This window comes from Barbus barbus (genome assembly GCF_936440315.1).
Source record: "Barbus barbus genome assembly, chromosome: 50".
Lineage (NCBI taxonomy): Eukaryota > Metazoa > Chordata > Actinopteri > Cypriniformes > Cyprinidae > Barbus > Barbus barbus.
In genome coordinates, this window is record NC_136728.1 from 8,280,372 (window position 1) to 8,304,895 (window position 24,524).

At 37.8% G+C, this 24,524-nt stretch overlaps 1 protein-coding gene across 1 annotated transcript in view; it reads left to right on the forward strand.

Annotated features, from left to right (window-relative positions):
- LOC306868436 (nuclear receptor ROR-alpha A) overlaps positions 1 to 24,524 on the forward strand; it is a 281,247-nt gene that overhangs the window by 181,723 nt on the left and 75,000 nt on the right. Inside the window, exon 2 of the mRNA XM_079414597.1 lies at positions 21,798 to 21,827. Coding sequence (XP_079270723.1) covers positions 21,798 to 21,827 — 30 coding nt within the window. The remainder of the gene's footprint in view (positions 1 to 21,797; positions 21,828 to 24,524) is intronic.

Below are 24,524 nucleotides of genomic sequence, written 5' to 3' on the forward strand. Positions count from 1 at the left end.
TTTTTTTTTTTTTTTTTTTTTTTTATGAATTAATAGAAACAAATATATAGTTTGGGCTGAATAAGACTAACTGAAAAAATGCAATTATAACCTTGCATTTTGCACTTGTTGACTCATTCGCACGGTAGCTGAAGACATCCCACAACTCACTGTTCTTGAAAGGAGACTGTTACCTGTGTGTGTTTCCTGTTTGCTGCATGTCATGTTTCCTGTTTTGGTTGACATGCAACGATCCGCCAACACAGCATAGACAACATCCGTTGACCTATGACCTGTTCTCTCACCTCTGCATGCATATTTAGCCTTTTACCTGAAGATCAGTCCGTCTACACAAGCACTCGCTCATGTATCCATTGTCTGCTTGCTCCCATGATCACGCAGTGCTGTTTTGTTATTATTCTTTTCTCTCTCGCTTGGGTGTCTCTGATTCAGCCCGACAGTTATATAACCTTTCCTGTCCCTTCTGACATCCCAAGCGGCCATATTTCTATGAGTAAACACACTCATCTTCCTCTCCCTGTATCATGGATTGATTCTGGTCTGTGTCCCCTAACTTTCCCTCCCTTCTCCCCTTCACCGAGTCGCGTCTCCCCACGGCCACTTTCTGCATATTAGCACCCGAGGCCACACTGAGGAGGCAGATACGCATTGGCTGCCATGGCCGGTGAAAAACGAGCTTTGGAGAGGCAATAAATTGCATCCAATTTAGAGATGAAGGCAGAAATAAATTTCTCTTTTCCAAAGACTGAGAAAAGGAGAAGAGGAGGAAGGTTGGAAGAAAGCCTCCAGATAATTTGGTCACATTTTTTTTTTTTCTTGCAATATTCTTTTGGAAATTTATTTTCTATGTTATGTGTTTTCTTTTTTATATTTAGAATTCATGAAATAATCATGCTCTCGTGTTTGAGATTGCTTTTCTGTGTTTTCATCAGTTCTGAAATTAATCACTTTTGTCTCGGATGACATTTTTGCATCTCAACTCAAATGCGTTTTGAGTCAGCGGCAGCGTTTGGAGAAAATAAATGAATCAGACCTGATTTGGCATATACACCATTTCTTTCCTTGCTTTTTTTCACCTCCTCTTCATCTTCTCTTCTTCCTTTTTCCTGTTCCTGTTGTTTTTTTCCTGTTCACTTCCCAAATAAACTGTCCAAAAAAAATCAAAATCTTTCCTATCAAAGAGCTTTCCTATCGAAAAGTTTGGGAATCCCTTCCCTAAAATAGAAGTAGACAAGAGCAATCTTTAACTTTTCAAACAAAAAGTGTTCCTTTTCTGCTCAACATGTATTTAAAAAACATTGTTTTTGCTTTCATTACCATATCTGTATTACCGTCAGCAGCCAAACAACGTTTATTTTACCGTTTACCTTCTATTACCAAGTATTGCCCCCTTATCAAAGATCCCCTCCACCCTTTTGTCTCCAGAATTAGCCGAGTGATGGAATTATTCTCAAGTCCAATAAAATTCATCTGGGAAATAAGATATTATTATAAGCAGTCCAATAGTAATTCTTATGGGAAGGATGTGATGTTATATGAACATTCAATTATACGAGCTAATTTACGACATTAATAACTAGATTAAAAACACACCCACCCTAGATAAGCCGCTCACTGCACCAGCTGTTTATCACAGACTGTTCAGATCTGCCTCTGCTGCGTTTACCTTTGTTAGCGTAGCTGCTAATATGCTGTTTTATCAAAGCAGTGTCGTTATAAGAAAAGAGTAATGTCTACTTTAGATTAAATAGACTTGAGTATATAAAGATGCAGCACAGATGGAGTTTAACAGATCTCACAACACTGTTTTTAACTAAAAATTCTGTTTTTGTCATTCATTTACACAACAACAGCATTTTGGACCTTTGAAAATGGCTTTTAATGTTCAAGTACAAAGTGACATCACCATCAACTGCACAATTTTATTTTTTTCCCTCAAATTTTTGCTGTCCAAAGCAAAGGTATTGAACACCCCTTGAAATTTAACCTTGGATGTTGTATAGCTTGAATAATCAAAGCTGATTGGATGTGAGGTCACTAACTCCACCCCCAGACAATTTGACTCCACCCCTTCATGCTGTTCATAAAATATGGAAATGGATAAAGTGGCGCTAACAGATCAATCGGTGGCATTTTTGCATTACCCTAGCCAGGGGCTTTGCTAGAGCTAAAGCTATACTGGGGCACAGGCCCCCATTACTTTTTCTTGAAAGAAAAAAGATTGTATCCAACACAATGCACTGTACAAACTTCTGTTGTTAAACCACTATTCTTACAGTGCAACAATACTGAGGAAGGTAAACATGTATGTTTGAAAATTGTAAAATATCTTTAACATACTTAACATGAACATTTACATTGTTTACGGCACATATACAGTATTTATTTTTATTTATTATATATATATATATTCATGTCCCTATTACACTTAACTTATTCATATTTTATTAACATTATTTTTATTTTATTTAATATTTTAAATAATAATTAAATAATAATAATAATTAGTTTTTATGCATTTTTACATTTATTCCAAAATAATAACGGAAGGCAGTAACAATTTGAACAATATTTTGGAAAGACTTTATTAGTTAGCCTAACATTAGTTAACATGAACGAAGAATGAACAATACTTCTACGGCATTTATTAATCTTAGTTAGATGCTATTTACACTGAGTGAAAATAACTATAGATTCTATTTACACTTATGTTAAAATAGCAGGATTTTCTATTTATACTACTTATTTCAAATAGTGGCAATTATCTGCACATTAGTACTGTAGAACATTATAAAATGCAATAATAACATATTGAGAGTAAATTATCATTTTAATTCAAATTATTAAATGGATGCCACCGTATTGGAGCAATATAAGCCCTCCCTACACCTACCCCATGTGATATGATATTTTAAAATGGAGAAGAAGAAAAAGTTCGGTAAAGGGCAGAATCGAACCCGGGTCGATCGCATCAAAAATGACATTTGCATGTGCTTTAATATCTACCCCCTGGGATTTGATAATGAATTGGCATCTTTTGTGGTCATCTTACCTTTATGGGCGGGGTTAGTGTAAATTACTTCTACCAGCTATTTGAACTTAGTGTAATACAGGGGTTCCCAAACTTTTCCATTCCACGACCCACCTAGAAAAGTATAATCTATTTCAAGACCCACCAAAATATTTTAGATAAAAAACAAAACAATTGACATTACTATAAGCTTTTAGCTTAGTTTAGCATAGATCATTGACTCAGATTAGACCATTAGCATCTCGCTCAAAAATGACCAAAGAGTTTCGATATTTTTCCTAATTAAAACTTAACACTTCTGGAGTTACATCGTGTGCTAAGACCAACGGAAAATGAAAAGTTGCGATTTTCTAGGCCGATATGGCTAGGAACTATACTCTCATTCCGGCTTAATAATCAAGGAACTTTGCTGCCGTGGGTACAGCAGGCGCAATGATATGACGCAGCGCCTGAAAGTAGTCCCCAGCTCAGTAGCCTATGATATTGCTGGGGACTACTTTCAGGCGCCTGCTGCACCCATGGTATGGCAGCAAAGTTCCTTGATTTTGATTTTGAATTAGGTTACTACGCTGCATAAAGACCAGTTTTGTTTTTTGTTTTTTTGCCGTGATTATCGATGTAAATGAATACACTGACAAATATGTAATGAATACACTGACAAATTTGGCCGTTCATTTACAAATAATGCAAATTGTTAAAACTTAAACTTGAGATTTATACTGGGCACAGCAGATTTATACTAAAAGGGGTCTAGCAACGCCCCTGACCTTACCTAAAACTGAAAACAACTTGTGCATTGTTCTGTGTGCCTGAAAACACCAACTTTTGAAAAAGGGTTTTTGTAGTTTATTTGTGCAATTTTTTTTTTAAAACGGCGACGTCATGCGCTTGTGTGTTATGTGTATGTGCTCAGGTGCATGGAGTTTCTTTACAAAGTGACATCGCCATCTACTGGCCTGGCATCCATAACACAGATTTTTTTGTTGTTTTTATGGATTTCCTGTGAATGGGGATCGTTTTGACAACATCGTCGTCTGGATGTAAAACTCTTCAAAAATGCAAAGGAAAATTTTTTACTACACTGTTGCCGTGTAAATGTACCCTGAGCTTTTGTTTTTATAAACAAATTTACTAAAAATCGAGGTAACACTTTATTTCGATAGTCCACTTTAGACATTCTACTAACAGTAAGTAACTTTTCAACTACATGTCAACTAGCAGTCATTAGAGTATTAGTAGACTGTCTGCTTAATATCTTCTAACACTTTAATTTGATGGGTCCACAACATACAACATACTGACTATGAGAAACTTTGCAAATATTCGTCAACTTATTCTAACCCTAAACCTACCCTACTGAGAGTTAGTAGACATGTAGTTGCAAAATATTGAGAATTAGTTGACATGTAGTTACAAAGTTACTTATACTTAGTAGAATGTCTAAAGTGGACTATCGAAATAAAGTGTATCCAAAATCGATGTTTCACAAACCCCCGGTGGTTTATGAGGGAACTGCAGGAGGTTCGAGAGTTACTGAAAAACTAATAGAAGTCATAAAAATATAAAAATTAAAATAAATATTTTTAAAATGAAAACAATTCAAATAAAATAATATATTTCAAATAAAAAAACATTTTACTTGTTTTCCTGCATGTCATGTGACCGTTAACTGACAGTATAGAACTGTGAATGTGGATGTGTTGTTAAATTATTGTAATATTAACGCAATCTCAGTGGGTACTTCAAGAATTTTTTTAGCTTTTCGTAAATTATGGAAGTGACTAGAGCACGCGCTGACAGAGCAAACTGAGATTCATTCGCCTTAGCATAGCTCTCAAGTGAGCCTCCCTTTCCATAACAATGCATTTTTAACAGGGTCTCTAAAACATGTCTGGCTAGGCATGGAAAGCGCATACATGCATACAGTACATGCATCGTTGCAGTTTATGCTCAGTTCACAGTCGTGTGCTCGCATGTGGTGCTATGGTAATGCTAGCAACTGACAGCTGTGTCTTACGGTATCATCTTTTCTCGTGGTCTTTTTATAGATTTGAATGAAAGACCTTTAAAGGCCATTTAATGTGTTAAGCACCCTGCATCCGTAGGCATCATTTTCCAACCAGCTCAACGCATGTTTGTTTGTTTGTTTGTGCATTTTTACTCTTTTGCGAGCAGGAAATACACATGGGGCGCTAATTTTAGCTCCCCAAAAAGAACATGCACAACCACCACCAGCCTACAGTGAACCACAAGTGCTTTTGCAACTCATCCTACAAACATCAATCACAAACAAAGGTGTTAGCCACAGCCTTCTGTCACTTTGGCCTTTTCTTGCAAAGAAGTGCTTTGAGGATGTTCCACTTTTTATAACTATCCTATCCCTTCATGATGCTTGATAGTCACGTTTTTTTTAAGGCGGCCTTTGAGACTTTTATTGCTACACTGCTTAATACTCAGTAGAAAAAATTTAAAAATATATAAACATGAATACATATACAAGTTTTACTAATTTCTACTACTCCTCTTAATGACATTTTTAGTTTTTCCAACCAACAAAATGCACATGATTGTGGGATATTGCTTTGATGCCTTTCTGCCTCCCTATATGACAATTTTTCATGTAGTATTTTTCAGCTTTACAGACAGGATACAGTGGCAAGCAACTACTGGCAAAACAGAGGGTGTGCAATCAGGACAGGTTGCAAGCCATACTCGAACCGACGTTTCACATAAGAGCACTTCAGCTACACATCCTACATTTTCAATATACTGCTTTTTATAGTCGTGGGGCAGTTGTGGCCTAATGGATAGAGAGTTGGACTTGAAACCCGAAGGTGGTGGGTTCGAGTCTCGGCTCCGGCAGGGATTGTAGGTGGGGTAGTGAATAACCAACACTCTCTCCACCCTCAGTACCACGACGGAGGTGAGACCCTTGAGCAAGGCACCGAACCCCCAACTGCTCACCGGGCACCACTGCTCTGGGTGTATGTTCACTACTGTGTGTGTGTGCACTTGGATGGGTTAAATGCAGAGCACAAATTCCAAGTAAGGAGGCCACACACCACTTCCCTTTACAATAGTGTGTTTATTCAGACACAGGAAGTATTCATCCCAACCTTATCTTCTTTGACTTGGCCATCATTTCTGTCAGCCATTTATTTGGAAGCCACTCTGTTTTAGAGACAAACACCTTTTCCTTCTCTCTAGTACTTTACTGTGAACTGCCACAGAGTGAGTATGTTGCTTTGGCTGAAGGGAAATCGATGTAGTCTCTTCACGGCACACTGATTTTGTCTGGCTCCTGAGAAATAATTAAAGAGTCCCTACACCACTCAACCAATGTGACGATGACTAGCGCTCTTACATAAATCGATAGCTGCTTTTTTCTTTTACTATTATTCATTTATTTTTTTGCCATCTCGCAGTAACACACACATTCTCCTCCAGCAGTTATGGGTCAGTGTGTCACTGTGCCATGTCAGCAATGTTGATACGTTTTGACAGTCTTTCCCCTAAAAAAGAAGAAAAACACCCTCCTCCCCCCAGCACATACAGTGGAGTGGGAGATACCATGTTAGAAACAGAGGGGGAGACGCCACACTATTCCTCCTCCATTACGTCACATGAGTAGGAAGCTGGAAGGCTGGAACGGAGGTGACCTTTCTGGCCGATTTTTGTATGTTTGTTTTGTTTTCTCCTAATGTCAGGTTTTAAAACTAATGTAGCTGCTCCATAAGGACAAGCGGTGTCTGTGAACACTTAAGTATTACATTGAAGTAGTATGTAATATAGAAACCAGTGACATTTCCTACTTCAGAACCATGATTGTTTTGAGCCAAATAAATACTGCTATGAATTGTAGTAGTAGTAGTAGTAATAATAATAATAATAGTAATTAAAAATAATAATAACAGAATTGTTCATATTTGATAATCTATTACTAATTAATAGGCTTTTAGTGACTTGTAATTCAATAATTATATTTTCAGAAATAAAGTTAATAGTAGTAGTAGTAGTAGTTGTTGTTAATAATCATGTATTTTTTTATATTTGATTATATTACTAATTAATAGACTTTTTAGTGACTTGTAATTCAAAAATTATATTTTCAGTTAGTAATATTCAGTATATAATATTTCAATAATATTTCAGTTAGTATATTTTAAGTTAATAATTATAATAATTATTATTATTATTAATAATAATAACATAATCATTTTAATATTTGATTATATTACTAATTAATAGCCTTTTTAGTTACTTGTAATTCAACAACAGCAACAATAATAATAATATATGTATAAAATTATAATATTAATATTATATAATGTTTATATGATATATTATTATTATTATATTATATAATTTATTATTATTATTATTCACTAACTTACTGCATCCAGCGATATTTTCAGAAAGGTAGCTGATGATAATGATTATGATGATGATGATAATAATAATAATAATATGTTTTATTAGTAACATTTATTAGTAACTATGTTTTGAGAGGTAGCTGAATTATTATTATTATTATTATTATTATTATTATTATTATTCACAGTAATACTGTATTTTCTGGGAAATAAGTTGTACCAGACACACACAAGAGAAAATATATATTAGAAACTGATTTGTATATTGCAGTAACACAAACAGGAGGTGTGATGGACTGTGATGTGCTTAAGGCTTTTGGCAGCCATTAAGTAAAGACTAGCAAGGTTAGGAAGCATCAAATCAATCTATTGTGATGTGAATTGACTGCTGACTTTGATCAGCAGCCTTGGGAGTGCTTTACCATTGAACACAGTGAGTGGGTTATGGAAATATATGGGCGGGGGTGGTACAGAGACCGAGAATCAGATGCTAGTGTCTGCTAATAGTCATTACTAACTTCCAGTTTATACACAGAGTGTAACAAAATTACGTAGAATTATAAAATAAAATAAAACAAAATGAAATACAATGACAGATAAAAAAGAAAATAAAATTATATATTAAAAAAAATAGGTTTATTTTATTAAATTAATAATAAAATAAAAAAGATAAAAAGTTTATTATTAAATTTAAAAAATAATGTAAAATACGTAAAAAATAAATTAATACGAAAAATCCAAACATTATAAACACTATAACCAAATCTCACTACATACAAATACATTCAAAAAAGGAATGACAAATATAATAAGTATAGCAAAAGACATATTATAAACAAATTGAAACACGAAACGAAAACTACCTGCGTGTGGGAAATGTGCTTTTTAGTAGTAACTCAAATTGCATCTAACTACGTTTTAGCTGGGCTGTATATGAAATAACAAAGATATTTTGGTGAATGTGTCCATTTGAGCGTCCGTGATGCAGTGTGGTAGTTGTACCTCGGTCCCTATCCCGAGGGGCCCACACTGCCTCCTCCCTCCAGAGACAGCATTCTTATGCAGTCATATCCATGACAGCTGTTGTTTTTAAAGGACTTTCTTCCTTTTTGTATTTGAGTCATTGATGAGGTTTACAGGGTAACAATACAAACCAATATATTATATTATACAGTACGAGAACATTCTAGTAGGGCTGTGCGATTAATCGAATTTGATTATCATGCGCATCTAGTCAGTAAAACCGGTTTCTTGATTAGTAGTTAATCGCCATCACCTGCTTTCAAATGGAGCGGGAATTACTACACAGAACCGTAATTCACTGACAAGCTAGGTAATGTTCATAATCGAAGGTGATTCGTCTGTGATTATGAACGTGATATTGCCTATCTTGTCGGTGTACTACGGCTCTGTGTAGTAAGTCCCGCTCCATTTGAAAGCAGGTGATGGCGATTTACTGCCAATCATTGAACCGGCTTTACTGACGAGATGCGCATGATAATCGAATTCGATTTAATTGCACAGCCCTACATTCTATCATCATTTTTACTCACCTTCATGTAGTTTCAAACCTGTAAGGTTATCTTCATTGTGTAAAACACAAAACGGCATTATATGGAAAAGAGCAGCATGAGCATTTTACTAAATATCTCTTATTACATTTTCCGAAAAAAAAAAAAAAAGAAAGTAAAATGGTTTAGGGGTTTAATACATAACGTTGAGTAAATAATGACCAAATTTGTCATGTGTAGGTGATCTATCCCTTTAAACTTGAACCCTAAATCCTTGTTGCCAGTTTGTGGAGAAAAGGACCATGGGACAACCCAAAAGGTAGCAGCGCTGCTAGGTGCGTCTCCTAACAAGATGACTGTTCAAAGGCTTTTTTGTGCTCTGGAGAACATGAAAGACGTGTTTAAAAATTTAAAAGCCCGATCTGTTCCAGTGCTATGGAGCGGCAGAGGGAAGCAGATTTTCACATCATCGTAATTCCCCAGTCGCTTGCTTTGTAAATTAATTAAGGTGTTTATGACAGCTGCTTGCACCTAATGGAATGCTTATAGACTTTTGTCATTAATAATTACTGGACTGCAAGGCTGCTTCCTTTATGTGTTGCGGGGGATGTATGGACTCTTCTATGGCCACTGTATGTCCTGCGGTTAACCTCTTGTTTTGTTGGATGTTGGGGGTCACTACACACTTGAGAGATTTGTGTTGAATTCCTGATACTCACATTTTTTACGCATTTTATACGTGCATATAACTGTAATTGGCAGTGTAGAATCTAAAGAGACCTGTAAACACCTCTTTTAGCACTAGAACAAAAACATTTTAAAAATGTTAACTGCAAAAAAAGATACATTTACACAAGCAAAATGTAAGATTTTTTCACGTCCAATAATATAACACCATTTATGCCTATAAAATAAAACTACTTTTTTCGTTTGTCATCTTGCTGCTATTCTACAAAAAAGTGCATTTCAGTCTCTGTCTTTCAGTGAATTGTAGCACAGTTCTGCAATGCATATTTCATGTTCAAGGTACTAATATGATACATACCTGCTCAACTTACAAACAGACAACCAAAAAAAGTTGACATCAGCTGAGAAAACCACCTTAGTGAGCTAAAGTACATGAGAAAATGCTAAAGAAATTTGGGAGCCACTGTGCTGGGGAAAGGGAAACTAGATTAGCCATATTGTGTTTGTTGGAAGCTCTCTATAACTATAGTACAATGCTTCTGGATAGCACTGAAGCACATCTGATGCAACCTGAATTATAGAGTGCTAATGTTCATGTTATCATGTTTGCAAGCCAATCCTTTCGAAGGGAATGTGCCATTGCAGAACTGTCCAGACCTACAGTTGCCACAAAGTGGTAACTTGGCAAGAAACTACCAAGTATCTATTAGCACAGCCAGACTTTTTACAGTAAACAAGTGTCTCTTCCTGTTAGCATACACAGTTAGCTTTGTATCAGTCAAATGTGTTAGCGTTTTGTTATTGTTTATTGAAAGAAAATGTGAGGGATTTTTGAGTCACTGCCTAAATACCAGTCATATAACTAGTTTTGCAGTGATGCCAAGACTTATTTCCTGCAGTGGAAATGGATTTGCCTTCTCATCAAAAGAGAAAGCAATATTTATACAGCCAGTGCTTTTAGACAGAAAGCCCCAGAGGCTCATGTTACTTCAGAGTCAATGGAACAAATTAATAAATAAATGGCCCCAGTTCACTGATTATGAGACTTGCTATATTTTAGTGCCCTTGTGTTTCCTCAACCTCATTGTTCTCTCAGGGGAGCAGGAGGCAGTATGTATGTTCAATGGTGGTAATGTTCCTGAACATGTATAGATTCCTGTATATTATAAAATATATTTCATAAGTTATATAGAATGATTTCTGAGCGGTCATGCGACACTGAAGACTGGAGTAATGCATCACAGGAATAAATTACATTTTAAAATATATCCAAATGTAATATATAATATGGTACTTAGATGACTACATAATGCACTTGTTTTATGTGGAAACATTTGAACTAGGTTGTTTTTAAAAGTACATTTACATTTTTTTAGGAAATTTCTAAATGTTATGTTATTGTTTACAAGTAGGTTTTTATCCAGAATTTATCTTAAAATAAGGATAGTTCATTCAAAAATTAAAATCCTGTCATTAATTACTCACCCTCATTTCGTCTCAAACCCTTAAGACCTTCGTTCATCTTTGGAACACAAATAAAAAGATATTCATGATGAAATCCTGGAGCTTTCTGACCCTGCATAGACAGCAATGCAACTACCACTTTCGAGACCCAAAAAGGTAGTAAGGACATCGTTAAAATAGTCCATTTGACATCAGTGGTTCAACCATAATGTTATGAAGCTACAATAATACTTTTTGTGTGCAAAGGGAACAAAAATAACGACTTCATTCAAAAGTTTCTTCTCTTCTGTGTCAGTCGACGCACATTCACAAGAGTACCACAATGCATGCGTGTGGTGCTGCTGAAGCAGGAGCTGGCGTTCTGACGTAGAACTCTTAATTTGTGTTCGTAAGACAAATGAAGGTCTTACGGGTTTGGAATGACATGCAGGTGAGTATTTAATGATAGTATTTCCATTTTTGGGTGAACTATCCCTTTAATTAATATCCAGTAAAAACCAGCAGGTCTGCGCACCTGCCCACTTTCTCCACCACTTTTTAAAACATAGCCTAGCTACCACAAGCTACACTGTAGCACTGACAAATTTTTAGAGAGGAGATAAAAGTTTGTTTTGGTTGTTGGCCGTCCACCTCATTGCCCCCCCGCGTCATATGTCCAAATAAGTGCAGGATATTGAAGCATTAAGCTTGAACCCTGTTGGTTGGAAAGTGACTTCTCTGATCGACTCGCTTCTGTAACAAGAGCCGCTTTGATCTTCACAGCACACTGGGAAGAGTGCTGGCCGAGCTTTCAGGTTTTAATTATGAAAAACATGAACGATAGATGCGGAACTAAGTGCCAGGCTCAACTGTGTACAGTAGCCGAAAGACAGAATTCCTCCTGCAAACATCTTGAGAGATCCTCTGTTATTTCCTTCCCTCTGCTGGACCAGAGGATATGCAGTAATTCTGTGACATTAATTAGAGGATTGACAGACATGTAATTCAGCTAATAGGGAGCTTTATTACCTGAGAGGTTTGCTGAGGCAATTAGCTTTATTGGCCGGTGCAGGATATGGACCAAGCGGACTCTCTGGTCTTCCTCCCGCTTTCACCATTACAGTTTCTTCAATTCAATGAGCTGAGAACAGCACGCTGTATAGGCCGATGTCCCTGCGGGATAGTGGGGAGTGTGTTTCCTACGCCACTTTACTCAAACACATATACGCTAGACTTGACGTAGTGTCCGACTGGGATTATAAAGGATGTTTAATTCATCTGCACTCAAGCCACTATCTTAAAAGTCTGCCTGCTTCACCATTGGAAAGGTGTCTGAGAGATGGGGGGTGGGAAAAGAAAAACATTCAAGTGAAATGCTCAGGGAGCGTGAGCACTGTAGACGCGGCCTTTAGATGTGGTCGGGTTTGGAAAGTACGACAACCCACACTCCTCAAGATGACGTTAGCTGCCTCAGAGTTCACACACTCATTGGCTGGTGAGATGAAAGAGGTGATATGCAAGTGCTTCAGTTGCAATCCACACTGCCACGTTCAGAAGTTGATACATCTGCCGGGCTTTTTTGCTTTTTGCACTGACATTTTGAGATGAATCAACAGCACGCGCACAGACCCGGGAAAGTCTGGGATGGAATTTCTCATCATGTTCATTATGAGTCATAAAGTCCGGGCTTTGCAGATGTCTCGAGAACCAATTGCTGCTTAGCCAGTCTGTGGATGCAATTGAAGATCATGTGACATCTTGTTGTGGTTTCTCTGCAAGGACAGTTTGTTCCAACAAACATCATTTCCACTGTATCAGTGGGAGCTACTGCTAATTTGTAAATCTATCCATATAGTATAATTATTACAGTTCATGACGTAGGCTGCAAGAATAATCCTTGATTTTTTGAAGATGATTCATTAGTGGTGTTTGCAAAGTAAAACATTGCTATTACTACTTCTCATACTTAACAGTTAATACTAAAATGGGGTGCATAAGTCTTATGACATGAACGATAACTCAAATTATGTGGCTTTTTGATGAAAAGTGGTCCATTTACTTTACAAAGAGATCAAAAAAATAAAAAAATAGACTTGCATTGAAGAAGGGACCTAAGTAATACTAGATATCACTAGATATCACTCACCATTCAAATTGCGCAAATTGAAAATGCGCACAATGGAAACGTCAATTTTTCAAAAACTCCCATATATCACAAAAAAGTTTTTATGCTCACATGAGGTAGTTTTTCAGGCAGTTCGAAAAAGGAATATTTCGCAAAACTGCAATGGAAACGTAGAAGTCACTTGAATAGCCACCAAGAAAAACTTAATACATGGCCGCTTTCAAGTATAAGGGGTTTTCTTGTCATTAATGCTTGGATAACCCCTTATTTATTTATTATTGTTTATTACTTATTAACCCCTTATGGACACAACTGCAGAGCATTATGGCTCTGACATGGCCACCAGAACTGATTGCAGCCACTCTAGTCAATGCTTGTGTTTATATCAGCCATTTCAGAAGCATCCCAGAAACACGGCTACGTCTCCTTCGATTAAAAATAATGGCTAGTGTGTTGGCTGAGATATACGTAAACCTACCAACATCGGTCGCAATGACTGATCGTGAGAGGAAAAAATGACGTTTTAGTCGCATAACATCGGTTAATGGAAACTACCCATAAATTAACCCCGTCATGCAACCTTTGCTTAGCAACCTCCCAAAACACTTTAGCAGCGACTGAATCAGTGAATTTCGCATAGTCAAGCTATGTTTTTTTGGGGGGGGTTTTCAGAAAATGTATACGAATATTTTCTTAGGTTGGCTAAGAATGCATAAGTAGTATGCATCCATTCTACCATACTGTTTGTTATCTTACAGCATAACTGAGGAGAATTTGCATATTTTATAAGAAAAGAGAAGACTGGCTTTGTTCCAACTGTATGACAAAAGTTACATCTTGATCGCTCAACCTCCCATACGGTGAGCTATGTCTAGCATGGTAGACACATGGGGTTCTGAAATAGCTCTTGGCTGTAAGATATGTTCAATATGCCTCCATATATTCATGGTGTTTTGTTAAATTAGTGGCAAGGAGTATGAAGCTGGTTAGAAAGACATAAAACTCAAATTCCTTAGTTGAACCACAGATCACAACACTGATTTTCTCACACGCACACACACTGAAAGATTACTACTTCTCTCATGTCCGCAATTGGTTAATGCAGCCGCAATCCCCGCCCTGAGGAGAAGACTTTGGTTTGGTAAATAAATAGATAAATTCATTTAATTATTTTGTAACTCCCTGTCCTGGTCTTCACTCAAGGGCAATTTTAGCTTCTCTCCATAAAGTAAACATATCTGAGCGCTACATGGAATGAAATTATTAGCATGGGAAATATTAGGGAAGGAAAAATATCCAAACATGTCAGTGTAGACTCGGTATAATTTGTTTTTATGAACATGACTAAACCGACGGCTTTAGTAGGACGTTCTGTGTCGCAGAGGTCCAGTCAAGTATGTTACAGGGTGGTCTTGTTGAATGCTGGGAGCTGTGTTTATGATGGAGGTTCAGATTTCATGGGGGTCTCAGCTGGGGATCACAAATGGATTACTAAGGAATGGGAATGCTGGAGTGTGGGAGAGGATGGGGCCCTCGGCCCCTCTTGAGTCATGTCCGCTAGCTGAACATCTGAAGGAACTTCATCTGTTCATGCAGAAAGGGTGAAAATTGACAGATTATAGAATTATTTGCTATCAGATACAACTCCCAATTTAACCTGTTCATACAACAGCTACAAATAACTGAAGTCAGTCCCTTTTAACATAGCTGTTGTACTATTACAAAAGTTTGAAAAGTTGGTTGCGAGTCCTGAAAATGTTAGGTAGTCAGTTTAGTTATAGAATACAGATGTCACTCTGGATTATAACCAGACTGTGTGTGAATGTTTCAAACAGGACTAACAACTGTATTTTGATATTGTGTGAACGTAGCCATGCAGAGATGACCAAAGTGACCTTGTCTGCAATGGAGTGTAGCTTTAGTGGACCACACGCTAGTGTAGAGTCAGCATTCTGAGGAATCACTACACATTATCCTCATTTACTTCCGATCAGCTGGTTACTGTATTCTCACGTGCGCTCCGCTAACGACTCCTGTGCCTGGGCCTGTAATGGTTCTGCTGTGTTGCGGGACCGATTTGGCGTAATCATCGTTTGTTTAAGCAGTCGGCTGAATGAGCTTCTGTTGTGCAGCATCTTAGCAATAACAATGGCGCTTATCGTCCGGACTCCATGCGGTACAATTAAAATTCTTCGCCATGCCTGCTGTTCATGTGCCCTTCCTGGGCCTATGTCAATCCCCTTTGCTGCTATGTATTATTCACAAGCTACCAGACGATTTTAGGGACTTACCTGGAGACTCCTGGGCTTCAGAAAGCAGGAGGATGGACCAAGGTTCTTGATCTTGATGTTCCAGCTTTGAATCTTAAACTGACTCTCTGAAAGGCTGTGACCTGTAGAACAATGGTTCTAGTAGTGACAGGTCTGATCTGATCAGAAGAGCAAGGAAAAACATTGCTGAGAACCACCGATTCCTTCCAGAAATGTTCCTCTACTTGTTTAATGTGATCTTGTTTTTTACATGGCTTGTCTCCACAACAAACTTCTGCTTGGTTTCTCGTCATGTTCTCCTTTTCAACGTGACACTACGACAATGTAATTTCTACGTCCTCTAAAACTAATTTGGATGTAAATCTGCTATTTGTGGAGATGTCAGATGGCGAATTGTTCAGTGGGAACCTGTGGAGCCAGCCACGGCGGCTTGATTTTAGTTAAAACCAATTAGAAATGACCAGAAATAACAGCGCCTGGAGATGAAGTCATTTTTCTCTTGAACCTCCCTGGAGAACGCAAGGCCTCTCTATGGAGTTCCTTAAGTGTTTTAGAATATTAGGAGGAGAGATGATGAAAATCGTCAAGCTTTTTTAATCATTGCATTTTGCATTTGAAAGTTTATGAAGTATAATAAGGCTAAGTGTGTCAGTGCAAAACGGGTAAGAGAATGTCGGAATGACTTTGACAGAACAAAACTTGGATGACATCTGTCCTCTGTTCTGATTAAATAACTCTACTTATAATTTGCAAGGTGATATGTCATTTAAAAATGCACACTATGTGTACATGAAGGATATAGCTTTGTATTGATCATATTTCTTGCAGAAACATTCTTGGTTTTCATAATATGACATATGGGTGGAGATGAGATTAGTGTTGGTTTTTATAGACCAGTTGGTTATTCAAACATCTTCAATTTCTAATTAATGTTAACCTCAAAGACAGATTCACTCTATAGAGCCCCAGCAAGTGATAAAATTATCAAATATAAAATTATAATAGCAAAACAAATAGCTAATCTCAATATATTAAATATTTGATTATCTAAGCAAGGTAATGCTTTCTATACAGTGCATGAATGTTTAGACAGGACTTTACTGTACTTTTGGGGTTTTTTTAGCTAGGCAGGAGAAATGTTCATAAGCATGTGCAGTCTGCTAAAGAATGTGCACTGCATGTTATTTTTTGACCAGCTGCAAAACCAAAAATGTTTTCTATAATTTAGATGACAGGAGGAATGATTCATACAAGGATATTATTCTTAATGATGCTGTACCTTAAACAGAAGTGAATGGAAATCTGTGCAAATGTTTGTGGTTGACACAACTTCCTTGTAACATTTATCCATGCTAAGGCTAGTTTCTCTTGACTTGCAAGTGCCAAATTTGAGCTTGTATGATGTTGATAGACACTGTTCCATCCAGAATCCATATTTATTACCAGCAAAACTGTGGAGCTGCTTATCAGTTTTATGGAATTTACCATTGTTTGCTAAATTGTAAGTCCAAGTCAGAGCTATCCAAACCTCTTCCTAGAGGGCCACTGTTCTGCAGAGTTTAGCTCCAACCCTAAATAACGTTGGACCTCCAGGAGCATGATTGGACACCTCTGGCATAAGTCGATTGTAGAAACCATTAGCACCAATGGTCTCTCCAATCTACTTATGTCTATGATGCTTTTGGGAAATGCAGCACAAGTAGATTGTAGAAACCATTAGCACCAATGGTCTCTACAATCTACTTATGCTTACGATGCTTTTGGGAAACGCATCCATCTTCAATATGTGGAGCTTGTGGCCTGTTGGTTAGCACATGAACTCTGACATCTTGAACAGTTATAGCTCGATTCTGACCCATGTCTTTTTTATTGTCTTAAGATACCGGTGGCAGGGTACCTACATCAGGCACATTTATATTTCTGGGGATGGCTAAAACATGGGGGCGGTGTTTAGGATGGGAAGCTTGTTTTTTTGTACTGTTTTTTCACATTGTTTTTTCGCTTTGCCATGCCCAACCCCACCCCCACCCCCCGCAACAACAATTGGCCAACGCTTCGATTATATTGCTGAATTATATTGAGTCCAAGACTTTCATATCTTGCAGTGGATACTAAAAATGGAAGGTCACTTTAAAAAAAAAAAAAGAAGAAGAAAATTACATCCTAAAACATTTTGCGTAATTGTAGGAAGCCTACCTAAAACCAGGGGGCCATTCTTCCAATATATCACAATTGCATTGGGGTCCACCAACCCTCAAGCAAGCCACCCATCTCCATCTCAGTCATCATTCCCCACTGAGCCGTTACTTTTCCAGAGGTGTCTATACCAGCCTTGTCCTTGTATGTCTGAGAGAGCCACTGTCCTCCCCCCTCACCAGTCTCCGTAGACTGAACAGTGAATGAGGATAAGTATGAAGCAGCAGTCAATGAATCAAGCGGTCTGACCGGCAGCAGCTGGGGGGTAGAGAGAACGCCGAGCGGGCCCCCCCACGGGACTGGCCTCGCATTAGGAACTTCCTCGCTTGTGTGTTTCTGCCACAGGTTAAATGGATTGTTCCCATTAGCTCGGTGAGAGGACAGCTCCATTACGTGAAGGAGACTCTAACTTTGAATGTCACGTACTGCCGAACCCCAGCACAGCGCGTCAAGAACCCTGCCGGAGAGGCCTCGCTGACAATAACCATCCATGATAATCATTTGCTGTCAGGCGCTAAGGAAGCTGAAATTATGATGCACAGCCTGCTCGACAGACCCAGGCAGGGCACTCTTCAGTGCCGCTGTTTGGATGGCGACATAACCTTCTTGCTCACACATCTAGGGCCCAAAAATTTTATTTGGACCCTGCACACATCCTTTGTATTCTGATATGAAACCAGTTTCACTATATTTCTTATCATTTTAGATAAGGAATAAAGACCCTGCCTGGTTATGCAGGTCTGAGACCAGTTTTGTTATTTCTTAAACATGAGCGTGACACTATTTCACCAGGAGAAGCTAAACCTAGATCAGCATGACTCTGTCACCGGGTATTTCCCCATCTGTTATACAGACGGCTTTACCTGGCAGGAATGCGGGCGATGTGCTAAAGGTTAACTTCAAACAGTCATCAGTGTGCTCGGCATATGGAATCTAGGAGAGGAAGAAAGCAATAAATGATGGCTGTGGACATGCTTAGAATATTTTCCAGGAAATACCCAGCACACTTTTATTGGCACTGTTTTTCCGTGACAGTTCTTATGAATGGTAAAATATAAAAATAGTGAAATAGTTAATTATGGATGGCTTTTTTAATGATTTATAATGAAGTGTATACACCCAAAATAATGTCTAGATTATATCAGTTTTGTATGACTCACCTGTAGACATCCGAAAAGATGACCTTTAGCTTGGCTGATGCAAAAAGCGGAAATTATAATGAGTAAGTCTTTAGCCTTGAGTTGACTTTCATGTCCACAAATGATAACAAGCATATTTCTATGTCAGAGTCAATGTAACATCTAAAGGCATTGTATTTTGTGCATGCATTCTGAGGATAGTACAATTTGTTTTGACGAATCTATCTATCTATCTATCTATCTATCTATCTATCTATCTATCTATCTATCTATCTATCTATCTGTCTGTCTGTCTGTCTGTCTGTCTGTCTGTCTGTCTGTCTGTCTGTCTGTCTGTCTGTCTTGCTGTCTTTATCTAAATCTAAATGAACAAAGGAACCGTTCCGTTACTGTCCTCCAGTAGTGTGATCAGTTGCTGAATTTCACAGCACTTTGTAACCACAATCATGATATCGTCCTTTGAAGAAGGCCGGACAAGCTTTTTCCATCTGTCAAGGATGGATTCACCTCCAAACTGACCCATCACCCCATCTTCCAGTGGAGTAGACATAACCTGGCAGGCTTCACTGGTGTCAGGGCCTGGACCCAGACCCCCTCCAGCTCCAAACTCTGTTCACCCATTGGTTCCCTGGCCCCTTCCCCTTGCACCCTCCAATCAGAGCCCTCCCAATGACACCTAGAGGAGGAAGTGGGCTCTCTCCCCACCCCTCCCCTCTCTCTCCTAGCAACAGGCCATTTTTCTGACCAAGTCTAGCGTCCTCTTTTTGACAGTAATGATTTCCGAGCAAGTACATTTTTTTGTGTTAAGATTGGTTTTCATATCTGTAAGTGACATTGACAGAATAGCTGTTGTGGTTTGGGAAGGATCAGAGACAGATAGCTGATAGTGCTACGGAATAAGGATGGGGATCGCATGGAGAGAGAGAGGGAGAGATAGAGAGGGAGGACAGAGCAAGGATGAGTGATAGTGACAAAAGTTGGATCAAAGACTGACGGCGTCCTCACAGTCTTCTCAGCTGAGTTCATGAGGTATCTGATAACCACAAAACACAACCTGGTTTGTTTCATGCTAGATGTGTGACTGGTCATTTTCCACATGGTGATCAAGTATATGTTGTTTTCCACCATGGTTTTTGTGGTTATCCTTCAGGTATGCCTAAGCCAGCACGTTCACAGAACTACATCTGAAAGCCTTGACGTCACCTAGGCTGACTATTTGTTTTTAAAGAGTTAAATGGCTCTTTAGACTTTGCTTTAGGCTACTGTTGTAGGTAATGCAGGTGTTCTGATATCTTCCAAACCTTTATGAATTCCTCTCTTCAGTGGAGTATAAAATGAAGATATTTTGGAAAAGTGTTGCCTTTGGGATATACCGAGACGTTCTTAATTTTTTAATTTTACAGGAAATACATAGTCTAGTATTAGCCATTTTAACCCTCTAATCAACTAATGAAACCTGTCTTCCACTCTTAAAAGATGGAATGTTATGAATTATCTCTAAACTAAACCAAAATACATATTTTTCTGCAGTGAATAAACAGGCCACTAGATCATGGAAGATATCGCTGACTCCTCGCTTTTCTAGCCAGACTTTTAACCATGACAGTTACTGGATTTCTAAAAATCGAGGGCTCGCCAAGAAAAAAAAAAAACTCTCCCAAATCACATGGGTTGGATAAATGTCTTATTCCCTTGGACCCACCATGTTATAATTTCACACAGTTAGACCAGAAACGTTCCCTTAAAGGGATGGTTCACTCAAAAATATTGTCAGAATTTACTACCTCGTGTTATTCCAAATCTGTGTTACTTTCCTCAGTGGAACATGAAAGAGAATTTTGAATAAGTACTAATCGTTCTTTTCCATGCAGTCACAATGAGTGGATTTGGAACAACATGAGGATGAGTAAATGATGATAGAAGTTTAAATTTTGTGTGAATTATTATTAATATATATATATTTTTTTTTTTGTGTTACACTGTCTCCTAGAATGAGACCTTTGTGTTTAGCCCATTGTCACTATTAGCCACAGATTGACGTCATATTTAGGTAATTGCCATTTACCCCGATGCTGAGTGCTTTGTGATTTGATTGCAGGTGTAAGTTACAAGAGGATTATTGCTTGTTTGTTTTTTAGTGCAATGCTGTTGTTGGACATTGCGCTCCCAGCAATAGCATTGTTGATCTGTGAAGCTTGACCGGAGTGCCTCAAGTTTTGCTACTGGGCCCTTTTTGTGTTTTTTGCTGCCGTGTCCTCAGGTGTGTCTGTGTGCACGTGTGCCTGCTCATTTGCTTTACTGTCTTTGACTTGTATTCCCCCTTCCCTCGAAAAAACATCTGAAGCATCGTTATCGCCAACCAGACCTCTTTTTATTTTCTGTGGAATTACTGAATCATGTCAGCTCGACGTCCCTTGTGTTTCAAATGCAAGCTGTAGAAAAATTAGCCATTGCTTCCGCATGACAAGTGGGATCTATTAGTCTGCTCTGGCCCATAGAGCATGAGCACGCTCAGTCCACATGGGACCCTCTGTTTCAGTAACGAACACACACACACACACACACACACAGACATACGCACATCCATCCGTGCCTCTGTGGCATTAGTCATGCTTTATAAGGTCAGACATAAAGATGCACCCGGCGCTTCTGGGCTATACTAACAGACATGAACATAGTCACAGATCTGTTTAGCATTCTGTATGTGATTTCTTGTTAATTTCCATTGCGTGGAGGTCAACTGTGACAGCAAGGCAATTGCTTGGTCCATGTGACAGCAACATACTGACCTGCCTGACCTTGCTTAGGCACAGCCTGTGGCAGCGCTAGGAAGCATTAACACAGTCGAAGCTAGCTTTTGGCTTTCAGTCAATGTCACGGCTTACAGCATCTCCGTTCCAATATGCTGTTAGCTTTTTCTGTATTTTACATCGCTTTCAGCTGTACACAACTGTAGTTTTACATATTATTTATTTTAAATAATGGGACAAAATGTATTTATGTTTTACTATCTCTCTTTCAGGTATTTCAGTAACAAAGAAGACACACACTTGTAAGTATTTTTTTTTATTAAATTGTTAATTCTAATTAAATTAATTTTATATGAAGTATCATTTTAATATTAATGGTGATTTTCATTTGATTAATATATTGATTGCACTTTAAGACAGTTTCATACATATATATATATACATATATATATATATATATATATATATATATATATATATATATATAAAATTATATCTTGAAAATTGCAATAAATATATTAATCTGTCTGTAGATTGATTGATAGATTGATTTTACTTTATTTCATTTTACTTTATTTTATTCATTCTTATATATTTGATATATGTTTATTTATTAAGAAAACTGTTCCTCAGATTCATTTTCACTGCTGAAAAATGCTGGTCTGCTATTGTTCATTTAAGAAATCTGAATTCTTCATAGGAGTTACGTTTTTTTTTTTTTAAGAAGATGCTATATCTATTTTGCCTGCTCTTTGAAAATAAGGATGCAGTTTGTGTGTGACCTTCGTGTGCGAGGTTAAAGACGTTCCTTTTGATAAGTCTCTGAGAGAGATAGGTATCAGCTCTGGAGGGAAGACTGTAGAATCTCTTACAAGTTGCATACGTGACCTTTCAAGACACTGTGCATCCTATAGATTAAGTATATCAGTGATTTGTTCTTAGTTTCAAGTTTTGTTGCGGTTGCAGATCAGTTCAGTCTCACGCCTGAGCTTATAAAGAGATTTTTAAAGCTGTCTTTTGAATACATCTTTTTCAGTGCTACTTTAAATTATGATAGTTTGTAGCTTGACTAGTTCTGAAGTAGTTAAGCTAACAATATCTCATTTTGTCATGCTAATGTCTAACCGCTACATGTTCAAATACTGTAGCTTGTTGTTAGAAAAGCTACACTCTTTTGAAAACATTTGAGCTGCAGCTGCTATACAGTAGAGCTGTTAGTGTCTTTAGCATTGCTAGCTATTTAGCATCAGCCAGTTCCCGAGAGGCTATATTTGTTTTGCATTCTCATCAGTTATAAATCTAGCTAATGAAAGATAATCTTGTCATTTTATTTGAAAATACTGCCATCCTTTCATCTGTCTACATTCACTTGACTTGTTGAAAGGCTTGAGAAATACCCGGTTGTAGCTGTCTTCTCCATTCAACCAGCGTAAAGGTGGATCAGTGATCTTTCATCCTTTTCTTCCAGGGCCCTACTGCTATCTTAATTACAGCGCTGATCACTTCTCCTTAACAGAAGGAAGTGAAATCAAAGAACGTTTCATGTGAGAAGGTTCAAAGCCACGAGCCGGACTTCACTGTTTTATCTCAGTGAAAGAAATGCTAATGACGCGTGTCAGAGAAAGCGAGAGAGGCTGTTGGAGAGAAATAATACAGAATGAAGTGTGAAGACGACATGTTAGGGCTGGTGGCACAGGTCAAAGGGTGCTGTTTGACAGAGAAATGGTTCAAAAGATATATAATGGGCAGAGAAAGGGCTTTGCCAGTTACGAAAGAAATTAGCATATTTATCGCTTGTAATGTGCTAATGAATTGGCTGGTTTTTAGTAATGAAATCAAAGTCAACCCTAATTACTTTAATTAGTAGTAAGGAACCACCCAGCATACCCTAGAAACCACCTAGCATTGCTCTAGCACTGGAATATGCTAGCTAAATTAGCCCATTTTTGTTTGTAATCTCAACTTCTCATTGAATATCCTGTTGCATTTCGAACTGTTCCACATTAGAGAAAGAAAATGTTCATGTTGACTTGAATGAAGGGATCAGCTGAGATTGGATGGAGGATGTACAGTGTGTTGGGTGGGGGGTTGTGCAAATGTGCGTTTTACAGTCGACTAGGCCGTATGGGCATTTATAATGCATTCATGGAAGCAACTGAACTGGAACATGCTCATACACATGCTCATATGCACATGTAAACACACACACACCCAAGGCTATAAACCCCAAACATTATATTTAAACATATTTCCCTCAATCCGGGGTTGCCAGGTCTGTGAGACAAAGACAGACCAATGACCAATCAGAAATGGTGAATAAACTGGGCCAGAATCAAAACGGAAAATATGCCATTTTTAGAGTCTCTATTGTGTATTTCCTTTGATTTGGAGGGTTAAGGTTGGAATGCACTATGCAATTTTTGTCCAGATTTTTGCCTCAGTTTGCAGTCTGGAAGAGTCATTGCTAGTTGCCAAATATCAGAGCCAGTCTGCAGAGTTCGGGTTTTTTTTTTTCTCTAAGTACTCATTTTTTTGGTATTGTATTTGGATTTTTTAAAAGATTTTTTTAGTATCCACATTTTTTGTTGTGTTCAGCATTAAACTCCCCATTAATCTCCCCAAGATACATTTTGTAAGCCTATTTGGTATTTGTGTTTTTTTTGTGTGTGTGTATTTCTTTCTTTCTTTCTTTCTTTCTTTCTTTCTTTCTTTCTTTCTTTCTTTCTTTCTTTCTTTCTTATTTTAATTCATCCCAATTTATTGGTTAGTTACTCATTTATCTTACTTCACCTCTAAATTCAGTGTTGACCTGACTGATTTCAGTAAGGTATTCTTATTACCTGTTTTGAATTGGTTGGTCAAAAACTCATATTATAAAAATCCAACTTGAGTATCAAACCGCAAAACAAGAAAAGTAGAAGTAGCCGAATTCCCACAGACTTGGCAACCCGTTCCTACTCCAACAATCTTAACCATACACGCTCGTCGCGAACTCTCAC